This window comes from Ranitomeya variabilis, chromosome 4 (assembly GCF_051348905.1).
Source record: "Ranitomeya variabilis isolate aRanVar5 chromosome 4, aRanVar5.hap1, whole genome shotgun sequence".
NCBI classification, from domain to species: domain Eukaryota; kingdom Metazoa; phylum Chordata; class Amphibia; order Anura; family Dendrobatidae; genus Ranitomeya; species Ranitomeya variabilis.
In genome coordinates this window covers 372,497,274-372,518,983 of record NC_135235.1, presented here as the reverse complement: position 1 = coordinate 372,518,983, position 21,710 = coordinate 372,497,274, and the positions used below count along the sequence as shown (strand labels likewise).

General features: G+C 46.7%; 1 protein-coding gene across 5 annotated transcripts in view; it reads right to left on the bottom strand.

The window, feature by feature from the left end:
- Nucleotides 1–21,710, bottom strand: part of LRRC18 (leucine rich repeat containing 18) — a 161,706-nt gene that overhangs the window by 8,807 nt on the left and 131,189 nt on the right. Inside the window, exons 1-2 of one of the 5 annotated variants that reach the window (XM_077257536.1) lie at nt 14,926–15,215; nt 9,680–9,873 (exon numbers count right to left, since the gene is read on the bottom strand). The exons of 1 other annotated variant lie outside the window; for it this stretch is intronic. In XM_077257536.1, coding sequence (XP_077113651.1) covers nt 9,680–9,751 — 72 coding nt within the window. In that variant the 5' untranslated portion in view covers nt 9,752–9,873; nt 14,926–15,215. Of the gene's footprint in view, nt 1–2,145; nt 2,183–5,881; nt 6,012–9,679; nt 9,874–14,925; nt 15,216–21,710 lie in introns of those variants that run through there. 3 more of the 5 variants (XM_077257537.1, XM_077257535.1, XM_077257539.1) reach the window with 3 other exon arrangements.

Below are 21,710 nucleotides of genomic sequence, written 5' to 3'. Positions count from 1 at the left end.
CATGCAACATACTACATACATGCAACATACATACTACAAACAATATACTACATACATACAACATACTACATGCATGCAACATAATACATACATAGAGCATACTACATGCAAAATACTACATACATATAACATGCAACATACTACATACTGTACATGCAACATACATGCAACATACAGTACAGACCAAAAGTTTAGACACACCTCATTTAAAGATTTTTCTGTATTTTCATGACTATGAAAACTGTAAATTCACACTGAAGGCATCAAAACTATGAATTAACACATGTGGAATTATATACTTAACAAAATAGTGTGAAACAACTGAAAATATGTCTTATATTCTAAGTTCTTCAAAGTAGCCACCTTTTGCTTTGACGACTGCTTTGCACACTCTTGGCATTCTCTTGATGAGCTTCAAGAGGTAGTCACCGGAAATGGTTTACACTTCACAGGTGTGCCCTGTCAGGTTTAATAAGTGTGATTTCTTGCCTTATAAATGGGGTTGGGACCATCAGTTGTGTTGAGCAGAAGTCTAATGGATACACAGCTGATAATCCTACTGAATAGACTGTTAGAATTTGTATTATGGCAAGAAAAAAGCAGCTAAGGAAAGAAAAATGAGTGACCATCATTACTTTAAGAAATGAAGGTCAGTCAGTCTGAAAAATTGGGAAAACTTTGAAAGTGTCCCCAAGTGCAGTTGCCAAAACCATCAAGCTCTACAAAGAAACTGGATCACATGAGGACCGCCCCAGGAAAGGAAGGCCAAGAGTCACCTTTGCTTCTGAGGATAAGTTTATCCGAGTCACCAGCCTCAGAAATCGCAGGTTAACAGCAGCTCAGATTAGAGACCAGGTCAATGTCACACAGAGTTCTAGCAGCAGACACATCTCTACAACAACTGTTAAGAGGAGATTTTGTGCAGCAGGCCTTCATGGTAAAATAGCTGCTAGGAAACCACTGCTAAGGACCGGCAACAAGCAGAAGAGACTTGTTTGGGCTAAAGAACACAATGAATGGACATTAGACCAGTGGAATTCTATGTGCTTTGGTCTGGAGTCCAAATTTGAGATCTTTGGTTCCAACCACCGTGTCTTTGTGCGACGCAGAAATGGTGAACCGATGGATTCTACATGCCTGGTTCCCACCGTGAAGCATGGAGGAGGAGGTGTGATGGTGCTTTGCTGGTGACACTGTTGGGTAGCATGACTACCACAGCATCTTGCGGCGGCATGCTATTCCATCTGGTTTGTGTTTATTTGGACCATCATTTATTTTTCAACAGGACAATGACCCCAAACACACCTCCTGGCTGTGTAAGGGCTATTTGACCAAGAAGGAGAGTGATGGGGTGCTACACCAGATGACCTGGCCTCCACAGTCACCAGACCTGAACCCAATCAAGATGGTTTGGGGTGAGCTGGACTGCAGAGTGAAGGCAAAAGGGACAACAAGTGCTAAGCATCTTTGGGAACTCCTTCAAGATTGTTGGAAGACCATTTCCAGTGACTACCTCTTGAAGCTCATCAAGAGAATGCCAAGAGTGTACAAAGCAGTCATCAAAGCAACAGGTGGCTACTTTGAAGAACCTAGAATATAACACATATTTTCAGTTGTTTCACACTTTCTTGTTAAGTATATAATTCCACATGTGTTAATTCATAGTTTTTATGCCTTCAGTGTGAATTTACAATTTTCATATTCATGAAAATACAGAAAAATCTTTAAATGAGAAGGTGTGTCTAAACTTTTGGTCTGTACTGTACTACATACATGCAACATACTACATACATGCAACATACTACATACATGCAACATACATACTACATACATACTACATGCAACATACTACATACATGCAACATACATGCAACATACATACAACATGCAACATACCACATACATGCAACATACTACATACATGCAACATACTGCATACATGCAACATATTACATACATGCAACATGCTACATACATGCAACATGAATACTGCATACAACATACTACATACATGCAACATACATTCAGCATGCAACATACTACATACATGCAACATGCTACATACATGCAACATACCACATAAAACATACTACATACATACAACATATAGACATACAGTACATAAAACATAGAGTACATACTCACCATCACTTGTCACTTTGATCCCCAAAGCCAGTGTCACCTGTAAAAAATATTAAAATAATAAACAAACAATATACTCCCTGATCCGCAGAAATCCAATTAAAACGAGTGTCCCATGACAATCTCCCATGGAGAGCTGTTATGAACTGGTGGTTAAGGAGCAACATGGGACGAGCTCTGAGGAGATGGTATCTTTACTGACCGCAGTTCCTGAACCTAACACAACACTAGATGTAGCCGTGGAATGTTCCTGTCACTCCCTAGACATCTCATCACAGCCGGAGAACTAGCTACCCCTAAAGATGGAAACAGGAAAGCTATCTTGCCTCAGAGAAAGCTCCCAAAGGACAGACAGCCCCCCACAAATATGGACTGTGAGTGGAGAGGGAAATGACATACACAGAATGAAAACAGGATTTAGCAAAGGAGGCCACTTCTAACTAGATAGACAGAATAGAAAAGGATACTGTGCGGTCAGTATTAAAAGCTAAAAAAATCCATCACAGAGTTTACAAAAAATCTCCACACCTGACTAACGGTGTGGAGGGCAAATCTGCTTCCCCAGAGCTTCCAGCTTAACTGAATATAGAATACTGACAAGCTGGACTAGAGAAAAGATAAAATGAGCTGAATGATTAAGTCCACAGCAAGAGGACAACAAATGAACATGCAAGGACTTATCTTTGCTGAACAGGACCGACTATCAAGGAAATCCAAGGAGAGATCTGAATCCAACCAAGAAACATTGACAGCTGGCACTGGCTGAAGATCAGAGCCAGGCTAAATAGCAGAGCAGGAGAGACGATCAGTGGAAGCAGCTGCTAAGCTAAATCCAAGGAGCAGCAGTTCCACTTAAAACCACAGGAGGGAGCCCAAGGGCAGAATTCACAAAAGTGCCATTTACAACCACCGGAGGGAGCCCAAGAACGGAATTCACAACAGAGAGCAGCAGCATCAGCTGATGCGAACACTTTCCAGGGGCTCGAGGAATACAATGACGGAAGGTATCTTTCCACCCTGTATTCCTCCGCCACTGTAAAAAATAGTCCCTAGTCTCACTTGTGGCACTGCTGTGTGAGAAAGTTCCCATGCAGCAATGCCATAAAGTGAGACCAATGAACTCAGGTAACCTCTTCAGTGATGCACTGCAGGAGCCATTGTCTCCTGTCAGTGTGTCACTGAACGCCCTATAAAACAGTGACATCACCCGATGTCACTGTTCTATAGGGGAGATCGCCGTGAGACACTCGTTATTAATTGGACTGCGTCGGACAGGGAGTATACGGTTTATTATTTTTAATTTTGTGCAGGTGATCGAGTATGGTAAGTCTGGTTAAATTAAGAATATTAAAGTACTTTTTTCTGGCTGTGTCTTTTTTTTAAGTCTTTCACTGCTCTAGGATTAATAATGGATAGGCGTCTTATTGAAGCCTCTCCATTATTAACCTGGCTTATTGTCACCTTAGAATAGCAAGGTGACATTAACCCCTTATTACCCCATGTCCCACCGCTACACCGGAGTGGGAAGAGAGGGGCTAAGTGCCGGAATTGTCGCATCTTACAGATGCTCCATTTCTGGGGCGGCTGCGGGCTGGTATTTGTAGCCGGGGGGGGTCAATATCCATGGCCCCTCTCTAGGCTATGAATATCAGCCCACAGCTATCTGCGTAGCCTTTCTGGCTATAAAATATAGAGGGACCCCACGACATTTTTTTGGGGGGTCCCCCTATTTTAATAGCCAGTAAAGGCTATGCAGACAGCTGCGGGCTGATATCCCCAGGCAACAAATATTGGCCCCCGGCCGTCGGCTTTCCCCCTCTGGCACATACAATTGCGTGGGATCCCATGCTGTTTTTTTCTGTGTTTTTTTTTATTAATTAAACGTTCAGTAAGAAACATAGGCCTTGCTATTATATATCTATGGATATATCTATACATATATTCATAGATAAATCTATATATCTATACATGGATAACTATGGATATAAGTATAGATATATATATATAGATATAACTAAGGATATATGTATAGAAGGATATCTATGGCTATATCGATCTATAGATATATTTAGATAGATAGATATATCTGTAGATACATAGATATATCTACCCATATATCTATCTGGCTACTTTCACACATCAGGTTTTTGCCGTCAGGCACAATCCGGCGAGTTTTGAAAACACGGATCGTGTTTTTTTTCCGCTGGATCCGTTTTTTTCTCATAGCGTTGTATTAACGCCGGATTGCGCCTGGTGGCCGCACGTTTCATCCTTTTTTTTTCTGGATTAGTCAGAAAAACTGTTTCCAGTGGATGGAGAAAACGTACAGAAAAACATTTTTTTCTGTCCGGCGAAAAAACGCCCAGCGACGGATCCGGCGAAAAACGTATGAAACTGAGATGTGAAATGATGAATCCGGCCTCCAAATCCGGTTTTTCATGCATTTTTCCATTGAAATCATGTACATTTTCCGTTCTCTCTCTTTAAAAAAAAGGAACAGTTGCATCAGTTTTTCACTATTTGCAACGGATCCGTTTTTTCAAAAATTTGCCGGATCTTGCCTGATGGATAGATGTAGATAGATATATGGATAGTTAGGTTACTTTCACACATCAGTTTGTTTCTGTAAGGCAGGATCGAGCGAATTTTTGAAAAAACGGATCCGTTGCAAATAGTGAAAAACTGATGCAACTGATCCATTTGTTTTTTTAGACTAAGAGCGAGAGAGAGAACGGAAAATGTGAATGATTTCAAAGGAAAAAATGCATGAGAAACCGGATTCGGAGGCCGGATTCATCATTTCACATCTCAGTTTCATACGTTTTTCACCGGATCCGTCGATGCATGTTTTTTCGCCGGACAGAAAAAACTTTCCTCTGTACAAAAAACAGATGTGTGAAAGTAGCCTAACTATCCATATATCTATCTACATCTATCTATCTCATTCCATCTATCTACAGTATCTATCTATCTATCTATCTATCTATCTATCTATCTATCTATCTATCTATCTATCTATCTATGTGTGTAATGGAGTATGGGTTGGACAAATGTAAAAGAGGAGGTTGGACAATACATGACATCACAAATCTTTTTTTTTGTTCAATAATACATCTTTATTTAGCTTTCAAAAACGCATACAAAAACGCATCAAAAAACGCATCAAAACCGTGCAAAAAACGCATCAAAACCGCGCAAAAGACGCATTAAAAATGCATCTGCGTTTTCTGCCAAGAGCTGCGGATTTAGTGCAGAAAAATCCGCAGGCAAATCTGCAACGTGCGCACATACCCTAAGTGGTGTAATGTTGCCGACGTCTCCCTCCATACCAACATCACCGTAGAACAGTGTTAGGCTATGTGCACACATTGTGGATTTTGCTGCGGGTCCGCAGTGGATCTGCAGCTGCGGGTCCACAGCAGCTCTCCATGCGTTTATAGTACAATGTAAACCTATGGAAGAAGCAATCCGCAGTGCCCATGCTGCGGAAAAAAACGCGCGGAAACGCTGTGGTTTACATTTCGTAGCATGTCAATTCTTTGTGCGGATTCCGCAGCTGTTTACACCTGCTCCATAATAGGAATCTGCAGGTCTAAAACCGCTGCGCTGGTGGAATCCGCACAAAATCCACATAAAATCCGCAGTAAATCCGCAGGTAAAATGCAATGCCCTTTACCTGTGGATTTCTGAAATCCGCTGCGGAAAAATCCGCAGAGCTCAAAACTACGTATGCTCATACCCTAAGGATTCCGGACTTTCCTGGTGCCTGTTGACTCTGATCCTAGATGGAGTCTTGAATCTCGCCCTGTCATGGAACTTCCTGTCTGTCCTGATTATTTTAGTCCGGGTCATGTGTTCTCCTGTGCCTGAGTATTTTGTGCTGCTGGCTCCTGAGCTTCTGCCTGTTTGCTGGAGAACTCCCTGCTTTTGCTGCTCACTACTCGATGGTCTGCGTTCCCCCATTCAGCTACCTCTCGCCTCTGGAACTGCTGTGACGGGCAGCACACCTTACATTTTTTTGCTGTAACTTTGCTCTCAGACTGGCTTTATCCCATGCTATCAGATTCCGTAGTACCCATATAATTATTATAGGATACTCAGGCCATAAAGGAATCTGCTGGGATAATGTCGACCGAGACAAAGATGGATCAGTTGTTCTCTATGATCCACTCTTTACAGGGGGATAGTGAGGCACTGCAAAACAAGGTTGCTAACTGGGAGGCCCATTTTGGGCAGGCTCTTCAAGATTTAACCCCTTCATGCCGCGGCCCTTTTTCGTTTTTGTGTTTTCGTTTTTCGCTCCCCTCCTTCCCAGAGCCATAACTTTTTTATTTTTCCGTCAATATGGCCATGTGAGGGCTTATTTTTTGCGGGACGAGTTGTACTTTTGAACGACATCATTGGTTTTACCATGTCGTGTACTAGAAAACGTGAAAAAAATTCCAAGTGCGGTGAAATTGCAAAAAAAGTGCAATCCCACACTTGTTTTTTGTTTGGCTTTTTTGCTAGGTTCACTAAATGCTAAAACTATCCTGCCATTATGATTCTCTAGGTCATTACGAGTTCATAGACACCTAACATGACTAGGTTATTTTTATCCAACTGGTGAAAAAAAATTCCAAACTTTGCTTAAAAAAAAAAAAAAAAAGTGCCATTTTCTGATACCCGTAGCGTCTCCAATTTTCGTGATCTGGGGTCGGGTGAGGGCTTATTTTTTTGTGTGCCGAGCTGGCGTTTTTAATGATACCATTTCGGCGCAGATATGTTCTTTTGATCGCCCGTTATTGCATGTTAACGCAATGTCGTGGCGACCAAAAAACGTAATTCTGGCGTTTCGGATTTTTTTCTCGCTACGCTGTTTAGCGATCAGGTTAATGCTTTTTTTTAAATGATAGATCGGGCGATTCTGAACGCGGCGATACCAAATATGTGTAGGTTTGATTTTTTTTTTATTGTTTTATTTAGGATGGGGCGAAAGGGGGGTGATTTAAACTTTTATATTTTTAATATTTTTTTCACATTTTTTCACTTTTGCCATGCTTCAATAGCCTCTATGGGAGGCTAGAAGCAGGCACAGCCCGATCGGCTCTGCTACATAATAGCGATCATCAGATCGCTGTTATGTAGCTGAAATGCAGGTGTACTGTGAGCGCCGGCCACAGGGGGGTGCTCACAGCAGGCCGGCATCAGTAACCATAGAGGTCTCAAGGACCTCTATGGTTACCATCCTGATGCATCGCCGACCCCCAATCATGTGACGGGGGTCAGCGATGACGTCATTTCCGGCCGCCTGGCCGGATGCGGTAGTTAAATGCCGCTGTCTGCGTTTGACAGCGGCATTTAACAGGTTAATAGCGGCGGGTGAATAGCGATTTCATCCGCCGCTATTGCGCGCACATGTCAGCTGTACAAAACAGCTGACATGTCGCGACTTTGATGTGGGCTCAGCGCCGGAGCCCACATCAAAGGGGGAGACACGGCATGCGCAGTACATGTACGGCGCATGTCGTGAAGGGGTTAAGTAATCAGGTGGCTGGTCTGATGACTGCATGGGCACCTCCTCCTCCACCCCTAGTACAGCCACAGCCAACTACTCTTCCCATGTTACCACCATTTAGGTTCAGTGGGGACCGTTACAAGTTTCATGGGTTTGTAAACCAATGCCTGTTGTATTTTGATGTACATGCCGCCCATTTCCTTACTGATCGATCTAAAGTTTTAAGTATTATCATGTTGCTCACTTCCCAAGCTCTCGCATTGGCAAATCTGCTTATGGAGACTCGTGACCCCCGTTTGAATAACCTGGATGATTTTCTAGCTGCTATGTCCATGATATTCGATGATCTTAATCGACGCACTACAGCTGAGACCGCTTTGTTAGCATTACTTCAGGGTAAGTGCTCTGAGTTTAGTTTAGATGGCTGTCGGTGGATACAATTTGGGACAGTTATGCTCAATTACCAATTTTTCGGAGAGGATTGTCTAATGTGTTGAAAGATGAACTAGCTCATGCAGATCCTCCGGAGGAGTTAGACGCTTTTATTCAGCATTGTTTATGCATTGACATACGTGTTACAGAACGTAGACAGGAGAAATTTGTAGCCTCTAATCGTGTCACTAACTCTTCCCTTCCTCCTAAAGAATCTACAGACCAGTCCTCTTGGGAGGCTGAACCAGTTCCCATGCAGGTAGATGCGCTACAGCGTTGTGAGAGTGACGAGCTCAGTGAGCATCGTATTAGGGAGAGTCTGTGCTTTTACTGTGGGCAGTCAGATCACTTCCTCATCAACTGTCCCAAGCGACCTCGCAAGGTATTAGCCACGGTAGGGAAATTTGAAAATCAAGATGCTGAATCCATTACATCGGAGTCTAGTTTTTCAGTGAGTGCCATCTTTCCCTCTCTATCTATGACTTCCTCTCTTGAGATGCCGAAGGGTAAGGACACATATTGCTCCCTTCCCATTAAGATCCGGTCGGTGGGACAATTGATTCCCTGTGCAGCTATGGTGGATTCAGGGGCAGGAGAAAATTTTATGGACTTAGCTTTTGCCAGGGAATATGGCATACAGACTCAGTAGAGAGCTACTCCGGTAACTATGGACACGGTAGATGGCTCCTCTCTAGTTTCTGGACCTGTAGCTCAGGAGACAGGACTTCTGGAAGTTTTCATAGAGCCTGATCACCAGGAAAAGCGGTCATTTATGTTCATCTCTTCTCCACATTTCCCTTTAATTTTAGCAATTCCATGGCTGCAGTTGCACAATCCTACTATCAACTGGGAGACTAAGGAGATCACCTTTCCATCAAAGGAGACACCGGTAACAGGCCAGACAAGTCCTCAGGATGCGGTACGGGTTACTGAGGTATCGTCTGGGGCTGCTAGTGGATACACATTCTTGAAGGGAATAGCTGCTCCTTCAAGCAGCTCAATGGCAGACCAGCTTCCTCCTCACAGACCGTATGACTGTCCCATTGAGCTGCTTGAAGGAGCAGCTATTCCCTTCAAGAATGTGTATCCACTAGCAGCCCCAGAGCTGCAAGCATTGAAAGAGTACATCGATGAGAATTTGGCTAAGGGTATGTGTCCACGTTCAGGAAACGCTGCGTTTTTGACGCTGTGTTTTTCCGCAGCGTCAAAAACGCAGCGTCCAGATGTTACAGCATAGTGGAGGGGATTTCATGAAATCCCGACTCCACTATGCGTTAAAAAACGCATGCGTTTTTGCCGCGAAAACACATGCGGTGCGTTTTTTCAAAACGCAGCATGTTGCTACAATGAGCAAAACATGCAGGAACACCGCAGGTGACCTGCCAGTGACCTCAGGTGCAGTTTTGGTCAGGATTTTACTTGCATAAAATCCTGACCAAAGCCTGACGCAAACCTGAACGTGGACACATACCTTCAGGGTTTCATTCGTCCCTCCTCATCACCAGCAGGAGCACCCATTCTTTTTTTGTTAAAAAGATGGAACTCTTAGACCATGTATTGACTATCGAGAGCTCAATAAAGTGACCATCCAGAATAGTTACCCGTTACCGTTAATTCCCGAACTGCTGGAAAGGGTACGACAGGCCAAGATCTTCTCCAAGTTGGATCTTCGAGGAGCATATAATTTAATTAGGATCCATTCTGGAGATGAATGGAAGACAGCATTTAGGTGTCGGTATGGTCATTTCGAGTATCTTGTGATGCCTTTCGGTCTCTGCAATGCTCCGGCTACTTTCCAACATCTAGAAAATGAGATATTCAGAGATCTGTTGGACCATTTTGTAGTGATCTACCTGGACGACATTTTGATTTTCTCTGACTCTTTTCAGGAACATCAGGAGCATATGAAGACCATCCTGAGGAGTCTAAAAGAGAATCACCTCTACATTAAACCTGAGAAATGCGAATTCCATTGCACAGAGATTCAGTTCCTGGGGTCTGTCATCTCACCACAGGGGCTTAACATGGAGGCAAGTAAGATCCAGGCTATCCTTGATTGGCCCGCACCTAAAAATGTCAAGGAGGTACAGCGTTTCATCAGATTTGCAAGCGTCTATAGACGATTCATTCGTAATTTCTCTGAAATTGTGCGACTCATTACACAGCTAACTAAGAAGGAAAAGACTTTCTTGTGGTCCGCACAGGCTCAGGAAGCTTTTGATTGTCTTAAATCCCAATTTATGTCTGCACCTGTACTAATTCACCTAAACCCAGCACTTCCCTTCATCGTAGAAGTGGGTGCTTCGGACTGTGCTCTGGGGGCCATCCTCTCACAGAGAACGGGAAAAAAAAGCTTGTTACATCCATGTGCTTTTGTTTATCGCAGACTCTCTGCTGCAGAAAAGAACTATGATGTGGGAGATAAGGAGCTCCTGCAGGGGGCATCTGCATCTGCAGGGGGCATCACAACAAGTTATTGTGCTCACAGATCATCGCAACCTGGAGTTCCTTAGATCTGCAAGATGTTTTTCTCCACGGCAGGCTCGTTGGAGTCTATTTTTGAATCAATTTAATTTTGTCATTTTGTACCGCCCAGGTTCACGTAATGGGAAAGCGGATGCTTTGTCCCGAATCCATGCCACGGATTCCGTACCTGGGACCCCGTCTAAGACCATCCTGTCTGATGCCAAATTTATCGGAGTAATTCAGAATAAGGACTTATGGAAGACCATTATGGGAGGCCTACGATGCAGACCCATTTCTCACCAACCCGACTGCTGATGTGAACTTGGTTCTCAGAAACGGTATGTGGTTCCGAGATCAACGTTTATACATTCCAGAGGCCGTAAAGCTGCAGGTCCTCAAGTTTGTCCATGATTCCAAGTTTGCAGGTCATCAGGGGGGGTAGAGAAGACACAGGAGTTTCTGAGCCGTTTTTTTTGTGGCCTACCTGTCTGAAGGATGTGATGAGCTATGTTCTCTCTTGCGAGGTATGTGCACATTTCAAGACTCCTCGTATATCACCTACTGGACTGCTTCAACCACTACCTGTCCCATCTGGTCCTTGAGGATTTATTTCAATGGACTTTATAGTTGAATTGCCCACCTCTGTGGAAAAAAATTCTATTCTGGTGGTTGTAGATCGCCTTACTAAGGCTGCCCACTTCATTCCCAACACTGGTCTTCCCTCAGCCAAGGAGACAGCGGATCTGGTCATCCAGAATGTGTTTCAGCTGCATGGAGTTCCGGACTAAGTCATCTCAGATCAGGAAGTGCAGTTCTGGAAAGGATTCTGTGATTGGTGTTAATGTTTGTCTGTCCTCTGCACACCAGAGGACATAGTCTGAGGAGACTAATGGGCAGACAGAATGGACGAATCAGACTCTGGAACAGTCTTCGATGTTATATCAACCATTCTCAGGATGACTGGTTAGAGTTGATCCCGCTTGCAGAATTCTGTTATAACAACTCTCAGAGTTCTTCTACTAAGGTAACACCTTTCTTTGCCAACCTAGGCTATCATCCCAGTATTCTTCCCAGATCCCCGATCAACACACTGGTGCCTGCAGTTCATGAGAGGTTGGCAGCAATGAGGCAGAATCTGGAAACCCTGAAGGAATCGTTGTCTACTGCAAAAGAGATATATAAGAGATCTGCCGACAGGTTTCGAAAGCCTGCACCTATGTTCAAGGTAGGGGACTCTGTATGGTTTTCTACTAAAAACTTGAGATTGAACATTCCACCACAGAAACCCAGACAAAAGTTCATCGGCCCGTTCAAGATCTCTGGGATCGTGAGTTCCGTAGCCTGTCTTCTGAAGTTGCCAAGAATCTTGAAGGTACACCCTGTGTTTCATGTCTCCCTGTTTAAAACCAGTGTTTCCAAATACATTTCAGGGTCGGATTACACCTCCTCCTCAGCCTGTGTTAGTGGACGGACAAGAACAGTTTGTGGTAGAGAAGATTCTGGACTCCAGGATCCGCAGGAATCAACTGCAGTACCTCATCAAATGGCAAGGATATCCTTCTGAGAACTCTTGGGAGTCGGTGGGCAATATCTGTGCTCCTCAAAAAATTACTCTGTTCCATCAGAAATATCCTGACAAGCCTGCTCCTGGATCGTCCTCAGGAGTCTTGGATTTCGCCCTGTCATGGAACTTCCTGTCTGTCCTGATTATTTTAGTCCGGGTCATGTGTTCTCCTGTGCCTGAGTATTTTGTGCTGCTGGCTCCTGAGCTTCTGCCTGTTTGCTGGAGAACTCCCTGCTTCTGCTGCTCACTACTCGGTGGTCTGCCTTTCCCCATTAAGCTACCTCTCGCCTCTGGAACTGCTGTGACGGGCAGCACACCAGTGGAAGGATCTTCTTTGTTTGTAAAACTTTTCCCAGTGTTGTGCCTCTTTGCACAACCACACCAGGAGAGCAAGATTCAAGTTGTGCTTGTCTCATCAAGAAAGATTTACTCATCTGCTACACTTAGATAGAGCTCTCCCTCTTTTTCCCTTGTCCTCTCTTTCCCAGGACTGCATTCACATAACGCATCATCTGCGAATTATTGGACTCCTACTAACAAGTACTGTGCACATGTTTGATCAAGTTTTGCTGGACTTCCTCATTTAAAGGGCCACTGTCACCCCCCTCCAGCCGTTATAAACTAAAAGAGCCACCTTGTGCAGCAGTAATGCTGCAGTCTAACAAGGTGGCTCTTTTAGTTTTTGATTCAGTTATTCCCTCAATAAAGCGTTTTAAAATTTGTACAAAATAACCTGTCCTTAGACCTGGAGACGGTCCGAAGCTTCCTCGGTGAATCTCCCAACTGCCGTCACTCTTCTCTTCTGGGGATGTGGTCGCCGCCCCCTGAGCGCTGTTTCTTCTTAAATCCGGCGCCTGCGCTGTGCGTGCCTGCCTGGGGCAGGCGCAGTCTTCATTGTCCGTCATAGGTCAGATGCAGGGTGCCTGACTGCGCCTGTGCGGGCAGTGTGGCCACCCTGTTGCTGAATCCCCACCCCGCACTGTGTTATTCATTATGCACAGTGCGGGGCTGGGGTTCCTGGGCATGCGCACTGCGCTGTTCAGACGCTCCCCCGGTCCCCCGCCTTCCAGCGTTGCCGTAATGTACAGGTTTCCTTGCCAGCGTTTGGAATGAAGCAGCCACAAATAACAACGCTGGAAGGCGGGGGAGCTGGGGGAGCGTCTGAACAGCGCAGTGCGCATGCCCAGGAACCCCAGCCCCGCACTGTGCATAATGAATAACACAGTGCGGGGTGGGGATTCAGCAACAGGGTGGCCGCACTGCCCGCACAGGCGCAGTCAGGCACCCTGGATCTGACCTATGACGGACAATGAAGACTGCGCCTGCCCCTGGCAGGCACGCACAGCGCAGGCGCCGGATTTAAGAAGAAACAGCGCTCAGGGGGCGGCGACCACATCCCCAGAAGAGAAGAGTGACGGTCGTTGAGAGATTCACCGAGGAAGCTTCGGACCGCCTCCAGGTCTAAGGACAGGTTATTTTGTACAAATTTTAAAACGCTTTATTGAGGGAATAACTGAATCAAAAACTAAAAGAGCCACCTTGTTAGACTGCAGCATTACTGCTGCACAAGGTGGCTCTTTTAGTTTATAACGGCTGGAGGGGGGTGACAGTGGCCCTTTAAGTACTGTGTGCATTCGCACTAATAACCTTATCGGACTTCCTTGTTTAAATATCTGTTCACCTCTCAGTTTGCTGTGATTTGCTATATTGTGCTGAGGACCTCGTCACTATAGCAGGAATATCTGTATTATGTTCTGCTTGCTATTATTTACTATGTAGAGCTGATCACCTCGCTACAATTGCAGAAATATCTGTGTTTAATTCTTTTTACATATCTGTTTCGAGTAAATACATTCTTTTGCTGCAACCTTGCTCTTGGACTGGCTTTATCCCATGCTATCAGATTCCGTAGTACCCATATAATTATTACAAACAGGAGGGGGAGAAAAGGAACAGAGGCAAGTGAACTTTGGGTAGATGGAACTTTTTACTTTTAGGCTGCTGTCACACTAGCAGTATTTGGTCAGTATTTTACATCAGTATTTGTAAGCCAAAACCAGGAGTGGAACAATTAGGGTACGTTTCCACGGTCAGGAAACGCTGCTTGTTTGACGCTGCGCAGAGCTGCAGCGTCAAACAAGCAGCGTCCAGATGTTCCAGCATAGTGGAGGGGATTTTATGAAATCCCGTCTCCACTATGCGTGGAAACCCGCACGCGGCGGCCCTGCGACTACGGACATGCTGCGCGTCTTTTCAGATCGCACCATGTCCGTACACCTTGCGGGGACGCAGCGTCCCCACAAGGCATATCACAGGGTGCTATGGGAGAGAGCGATCATCCCGGATGTGAAGAGTTAACACATCCGGCATGATCGCGTCCCAGAAAGGGGGCGGGGCTTAGCGCCGAGCGGCTTCGCCGCTGCGGCGATATCGCCGGCCATCCTGACAGTGGAAACATACCCTTAGAGGAAAAGTATAATAGAAACATATGCACCACATCTGCATTTATCACCCACTCCTGGTTTTGGCTTACAAATACTGATGTAAAATACTGACCAAATACTGCTAGTGTGACGGCAGCCTTAGAACACAGCCAAGAAAGAATTGCAGCCACAGATGGTCAGAGTAGACGTGCAGATGACGAGGTTCCTCGGACAGGTATTTAGCAACAGATGCATGGAAACAGCAGATGAGAGGTGCAGTATTCAGCAAGTGTGAACAGAGCCTATCCTGTTCTCTGAAATAACACAATAGAATCTTCCTTCTATCTATCCCACCGAGTTAGTGTTCCCCAGTAGACCCCTGCATCCCTGCTCCCTCTGACCTTCATGATATAGTAGGACTCCTGTTCTCCAGCATGCTCTCTAGGTCCGTACTCCTCTTGGGTCCACAGCATCTACTTTGGGTAGGCTAGGGGTGCTGTGCAGACCAGGGCATTCCATCTACCTCAAGGGTCGTAGTCATCAGGATGTCCTAGGCTTTTCTCCAGTCAGTCCATCAATTATGCAGCGTGCTGGAAGGGGAAGGATAAGAAATCCTCTTGCATATTCCTCTTGCTCTACTCCTAGTGTCCTCTCAATAGGTTTCTAGCACCTCTGCCACACTGGAACTTTCTAGGATACAGTCTGAATCTAACTTGTGTGCACTCAGGGACTCCACCCACTAAGCCACCATTCCAGTAAGTGGGTTTAACTATTACTGTACTTAGTGCAGCATCAAACCATAAATCGGCATACCAAGAATAACTTACACATAGTTTACTTAGTAATACAATTCTGGGGTATTACAGTGGCTCCACACCAGCTTCTTTAGTTGCCATTGTTGTCATGGAGCGCTGCTTATTAGCATTGTCATACAGAGCGCTACAGAGACAGGTAAGCTCCTTTCACTAAGTCTTGATGGAAGTGCCTTCATTAATCTGTCTCTATTCCTTCGCACATTGTATAGCTGTCAGTGCACACTTTCTGGTCAGTTGATAGTGTTTCCTCATCACACCCTTTCCTCCTACTGGGTGTGAAGATTTTCCATTCTTTGTGGTGACTACATGAAGCGTCCCTAGCAACTTATGAGCTGCTGTTGGCAGATCCTGTTTCCTGCCTTTTATGTTTGCACATCTATATGGCTCTATACTCCTTTCATGAGAACATTACCAGTTATACTATTGAACATTTTTGCTATTTTGATTACAAAGATGTAACTATAGCAATAATTATATATAACCTAACACCTATATTTCTTGGTAGAAAAGTATGCAGTTATGCTAAAAGTTTACATACCCCGGCAGAATTTTTGCTTTCTTGGGCTCTTTTCAGAGAATATGAATGATGACTAGTGTTGAGCATTCCGATACCGCAAGTATCGGGTTTCGGCCGATACTTAGCGGTATCGGAATTCCGATACCGAGGTCCGATACTTGCCGCGTATCGGATACCGGAATCGGAAGTTCCCAGGATTCAAACTGCACAAATTTGTACGAAATCAGCCAATGAGAATGATTCCAAGTGTGGGCACATCGTGTTCAGCATGGAGGGCCTGAAACTACTGGCAAGGCTGTGATTGGCTGCTGAAATGATGTCATGATGCAGTTTAAAAGTCGCTGACACCATTTTGTGCTCACTCTGCTGTGAATTCAGTTAGTGACAGGACGCTGTTTGCTGACTGAGGGCCAGTTTAGAGATAGCGATTTGCTTCTTTGTGCTTTTCAAAGGCTAATTTAGCAAACGCTGTGTTCACCTACTAATCACCTAGCTTTTGCCTTGTAGCGCTGTTTTCACAGCGATCTGCAAGGTCTGTGTGTGTGTGTGTGTGAGTGCAGCCCACTCTCTAGTCTGAGTGCAGCCATAGGCCATCCAAGCTGGTTGTATTCAGTTCAGGGAGGGTGGTTCATTGCCTCATACTGTTCTTTTTTTTTTTTTTTTAAGTAGTGTAGTCTGCTGCTCATTTTTTCAAAAAATTCCTATTAGTGTCTTTCCACCCGTCTCCAGCTAACTTGTGGAAAAACACTACATAGGATAACGTAGAGGAGGGTTTTTGGGCCTTGCAGCGCCGTTTACGGCTGTCTGCACGGTCTCCGTGTGACTGCAGCTCGCCCTGTAGTCTGTGAGCAGCCATAGCCTGGTTGTCTCCAGCTCAGGGTTCTTCACTGCGTCATACCGTAAAATCAATTTTCCTTTTGTTTCAAGTAGTGTAGTCTGCTGCTCATTTTTTCAAAAAATTCCTATTAGCGTCTTTCCACCCGTCTCCAGCTAACTTGTGGAAAAACACTACATAGGATAACGTAGAGGAGGGTTTCTGGGCCTTGCAGCGCCGTTTACGGCTGTCTGCACGGTCTCCGTGTGACTGCAGCTCGCCCTGTAGTCTGTGAGCAGCCATAGCCTGGTTGTCTCCAGCTCAGGGTTCTTCACTGCGTCATACCGTAAAATCAATTTTCCTTTTGTTTCAAGTAGTGTAGTCTGCTGCTCATTTTTTCAAAAAATTCCTATTAGTGTCTTTCCACCCGTCTCCAGCTAACTTGTGGAAAAACACTACATAGGATAACGTAGAGGAGGGTTTTTGGGCCTTGCAGCACCGTTTACGTCTGTCTGCACGGTCTCCGTGTGACTGCAGCTCTCTCTGTTGTCAGTTCAGCCCCCAAAAAATAAATAAATAATAAAGTTCACCAAACACACCAGTGACACCACTTTACATTTGTGTAGGCCACATTAGCTCATATTAAAGTCTAGTCCACACTTTAGAAAATTAGTGTTTCTTATACCTGTTAGGAGTTGTTCAGGAATAAGCACACAAAGCCGTTAGTACTTTTCTGCTTATGTTTATCAGTCAACCAAGATGAAGAAGGCAGTGAGTAAGGCACGTGGGCATGGGCGCGGAGCAGGGAGAGGACGTGGGGATTCTGTGCCTGCTGCGGGCACCGGTGACTCATCAGCACCCACTTTCACCAGGGAACAGTCCTTCATGCGCAGCTTTGTCGCAGAGCGCCGTACACCGCTGCTGCGTGAAGACCAAATTGAAGCCGTTGTCGGATGGATGGCAGCTAATGCATCAACTTCAATTAGTGCCACATCCTCTCAGACACAGAGCACTGGAGAGCAGCCATCTGTCTCTTCTCCACCTGCCAAATTGCCCAGGCAGACAGAGATCCCAGGACAGGAGCCGTCTCTACTTCTGTTCTCTGAATCTCTTGGCTTGGAAACAGGGGGCCAGCCAAGCAGCATTGGAGAAATGGAAGAAGAGGCAGGGTGCAGTGATGCCCAACCGCTTTTTCTCTCTTCCTCTGAAGAGGCGGGTGGGCCAGTGCCTCCGGTCACCACATCGCAGGACGCATCCGCTGATGACACTCAGGTGCCACTTTCTGGTGCGTGCTCTGCTGCTGAGACTACCCAGGAGGAGCAGTTGGGGGCAGAGGGTAGTGTAGATGATGAGGTCCTTGACCCATCTTGGCGTGAGGGACAGGAAGGTGGTGGGAGCAGCTCTGAGGAAGAGATTTCCCGTACGGCCCAAAGAGGGAGAGGGAGGGGGAAGAATGCGGATCCTGCAGCCTCCGCTTTGGCACCCGTTAGGAGCATGTCTCTTCCAAAAGCCAAAAAGGGCGCTCCCAAGACTTGCAGTGCCTGGTCCTTTTTTGACACAGTTGCAGATGACATTTGCTATGTCAAATGCAAGGTGTGTCATCACAAAGTCAAAAGAGGGAAAAATGTCAGCAACCTCAATACCTCCAACATGTGGAAACGTGCGCACCAGGCACGCGGCGGAGTTAGAAAGACACACTGAAGAGCTAGGCCAACCAACAGCGGCAGCTACCACCTCTTCAGCTCGTGTTTCCTCTTCCTCCAGCTCACACGCAGCTGGTTCGGCTTCCTCCCAGGATCGCCGTGGAAGAAGCTCTGGCCCGGTTGTCCAGAGACCCGCTGTAATTCCACCCGCAGCACCACTTTCCCAGTCATCCACACACTCCCAGCCCAGTGTACAGCCATCGGTAGTACAGGCATGGGAGAAAAGGTGGCCTTTCTCGTCAAACCACCCACGAGCACAGGCTCTGACTGCAGGCATTGCCAAACTTCTGTCACTGGAAATGCTGTCATTCAGGCTGGTGGAGACTGACAGCTTCCGTGACTTGATGTCATTGGCAGTCCACACAGTACAATGTGCCCAGCCGTTTTTACTTCAGCAGGCAAGCCGTCCCTGCCCTGCACAAGCATGTGGAGGGACACATAAAACACGCGCTACTGAACGCCGTCAGTAGCAAGGTCCACCTCACCACCGATGCGTGGACCAGTCAACATGGACAGGGGCGATACCTTTCCCTCACTGCCCATTGGGTTAATGTCGTTGAGCCGGGTACAGATCGTGCGAGTGGTGCAGGACGTGTCCTGCCCACTCCAAGGATTGCAGGAATCCATTCTGTACGCATTGACTCCTCCTCTTACACCAGTTCCTCAGAATCATCGCTGCAGGAGCCGTCACAGTCCACCTCCACATGGACCCGTGATGAACGTTTACCTGTTACGACCGACATGAGCACAGCCATGGCCAAACGTCAACAGGCCGTCTTGAAATTAATTTCTTTGGGGAATCGAAGCCACACAGCGCAGGAGCTCTGGAATGCCATCAAGCAGGAGAGCGATGTGTGGTTTGTGCCAGCGAATCTCCAGCCAGGCATGGTAGTGTGTGATAATGGCCGAAATCTGGTGGCAGCTCTGGGCCTCGGCAACCTCACTCACATCCCATGTCTGGCACATGTGCTCAATTTGGTCGTGCAGAGTTTTTTGAGGGACTATCCGGATCTTGATGCACTGCTGCACAAGGTCCGCCTAGAGTGTGCTCACTTGCGGCGTTCCAGCACGGCAAAATCGCGCATTGCGGCTCTGCAGCGCCGACACCGCCTGCCGGAACATCGCATCATATGTGACCTACCTACCAGGTGGAATTCCACGTTACATATGTTGGAGCGGTTGTGTGAGCAGCAACAAGCTGTAATGGAGTACCAGCTGCATCAGGCGCAAAGAAGTCGCACTCAGCGCTGTTCAGACTTCACAACCACAGAGTGGGCCACTATGAATGACGTCTGCCAGGTTTTGCGTCCCTTCGATTAATCCACGCGGATGGCGATTGCAGATGATGCACTAGTCAGCATGACTGTCCCCCTTATCTGCCTGCTTGAAAAATCACTGCAAGCGCTAAGGGATGATGTTGTGGAAGATGAGGATTCACCATTTCCATCATCTTCTGCACAGTCAGCGCCACGTGGTTCCTCACAAACGCGTAGGCAGGGGACAGTTTGTGAGGAGGATGAGGAGGAGTCAATGGAGGAGGAAGACATCCGTCCAGAGGAGGGAGTTACAAAATTGTCCAGTACTCAGTGTGTACAGCGAGGGTGGAGTGATGACGAGCGGGCAGAGATCACGCCTCCAGCAGGGGACAGCGTTTCTTGGGCAGTTGGCAGTCTGCAGCACATGGTGGATTACATGCTGCAGTGCCTGAGAAACAACCGCCGCATCGCCCACATTCTCAACATGTCTGATTATTGGGTGTTCACCCTCCTCGATCCTCGCTACCGGGACAACGTAGAAAGCCTCATCACACCGTTGAACCGGGAGCGAAAAATGCGGGAGTACCAAGACACACTGGTGAATTCCATCATCTTCTCCATTCCAAGTGAGAGAAGTGCTGCTAGTGCATTACAAAGCAGCTCAGTGCGTCCAGGCAGTGGTGGAGGCTCTGCACAAAGAGGGAGCAGAAGCAGTGCCTCTGCCCAAGGCAAGACCAGTATGGCCCAACTGTGGCACAGTTTTCTGTGCCCGCCACAAAAGTCTACACCATCACAGACGGCTCCAGTCAGCAGGAGGCAACGGTTCCGTCAGATGGTGACAGACTACATGTCTTGCCGTCTTGCTGTACTCCCAGACGGCTCTTCACCTTTCAAGTTTTGGGTCTCAAAGCTGGATACATGGCCAGAGCTAAGCCAGTATGCATTGGAGGTGCTGGCTTGCCCTGCGGCTAGTGTATTATCGGAACGCGTCTTTAGTGCTGCAGGTGGTGTACTAACTGACCGTCGCATGCGACTATCCTCCGATAACGTTGACCAGCTTACTTTCCTGAAAATGAACAAGGCCTGGATCTCGCAGGAATTTGCCACTCCTCTTCCTGATTAAATAATTAGGTGACTGTCTACGTTATCCAGGTTTCCTGTTGTGTTCATCTTTCTACCACCTGAACTTAAATTCCTGGGCTCCAACACCGCCAGTTGAGGCTCAGAAGTGCCGTCTGCACAGTCAAAACATACGACCCAGTGTTATTGGGTTTCAGTAACGTCAGCTGATCCCCAGCTGTGTAGCCGGCAATGTGTCCTGCGACCGCCACGCTGACACAACAACTGAAATGTAAGGGAACCTGTCCCCCCCCCAAGGCGTTTGTTACTGAAAGAGCCACCTTGTGCAGCAGTAATGCTGCACAAGGAAAAGGTAGCTATTTTTGTTTAGCTCCTTGCACACGCAGAACTTAACACTTATAAAATGTGTCCACTGATACCGTAAAACCGTCCCGGAGGTGGGACTTTCCTTCGTAATATGACGCAGCACAGCTGTCATTCCTACCCCCTTGGCACCGTGCCCCGACTCCTCAGCGTTGTTTGATTCCGTCCCGGAGCCTGCGCTGTTATGTTATCCCTTGGCCAGGCACACTTAGCGCTGCCCATCTTCTGACATCATTTGGTGCAGGCTGGCTGCGCCTGTGCGGCCGCGCTGGCCGAGAGCCCGCCTCGCAGTGTCTTCTGATTTAATCCCACTGGGGGCCTGAGATCCATGGACATGCGCAGTGCATATCTGAACCTCCACCTCTCACTCATCTCCCTACGGCTTCTTCAGACTGTGCGGTGTCAGCTGGTCCCTAATAGCATGCCACGGCCGTGACACCGCACAGTCTGAAGAAGCCGTAGGGAGGGGAGTGAGAGGCGAGGATATGCACTGCGCATGGCCATGGATCCCAGGCCCGCGGTGGGATTACATTAGCCGACACTGCGAGGCGGGCTCTCGGCCAGCACGTCCGCACAGGCGCAGCCAGCCTGACACCAAATTATGCCAGAAGATGGGCAGCACTAAGTGTGCCTGGCCG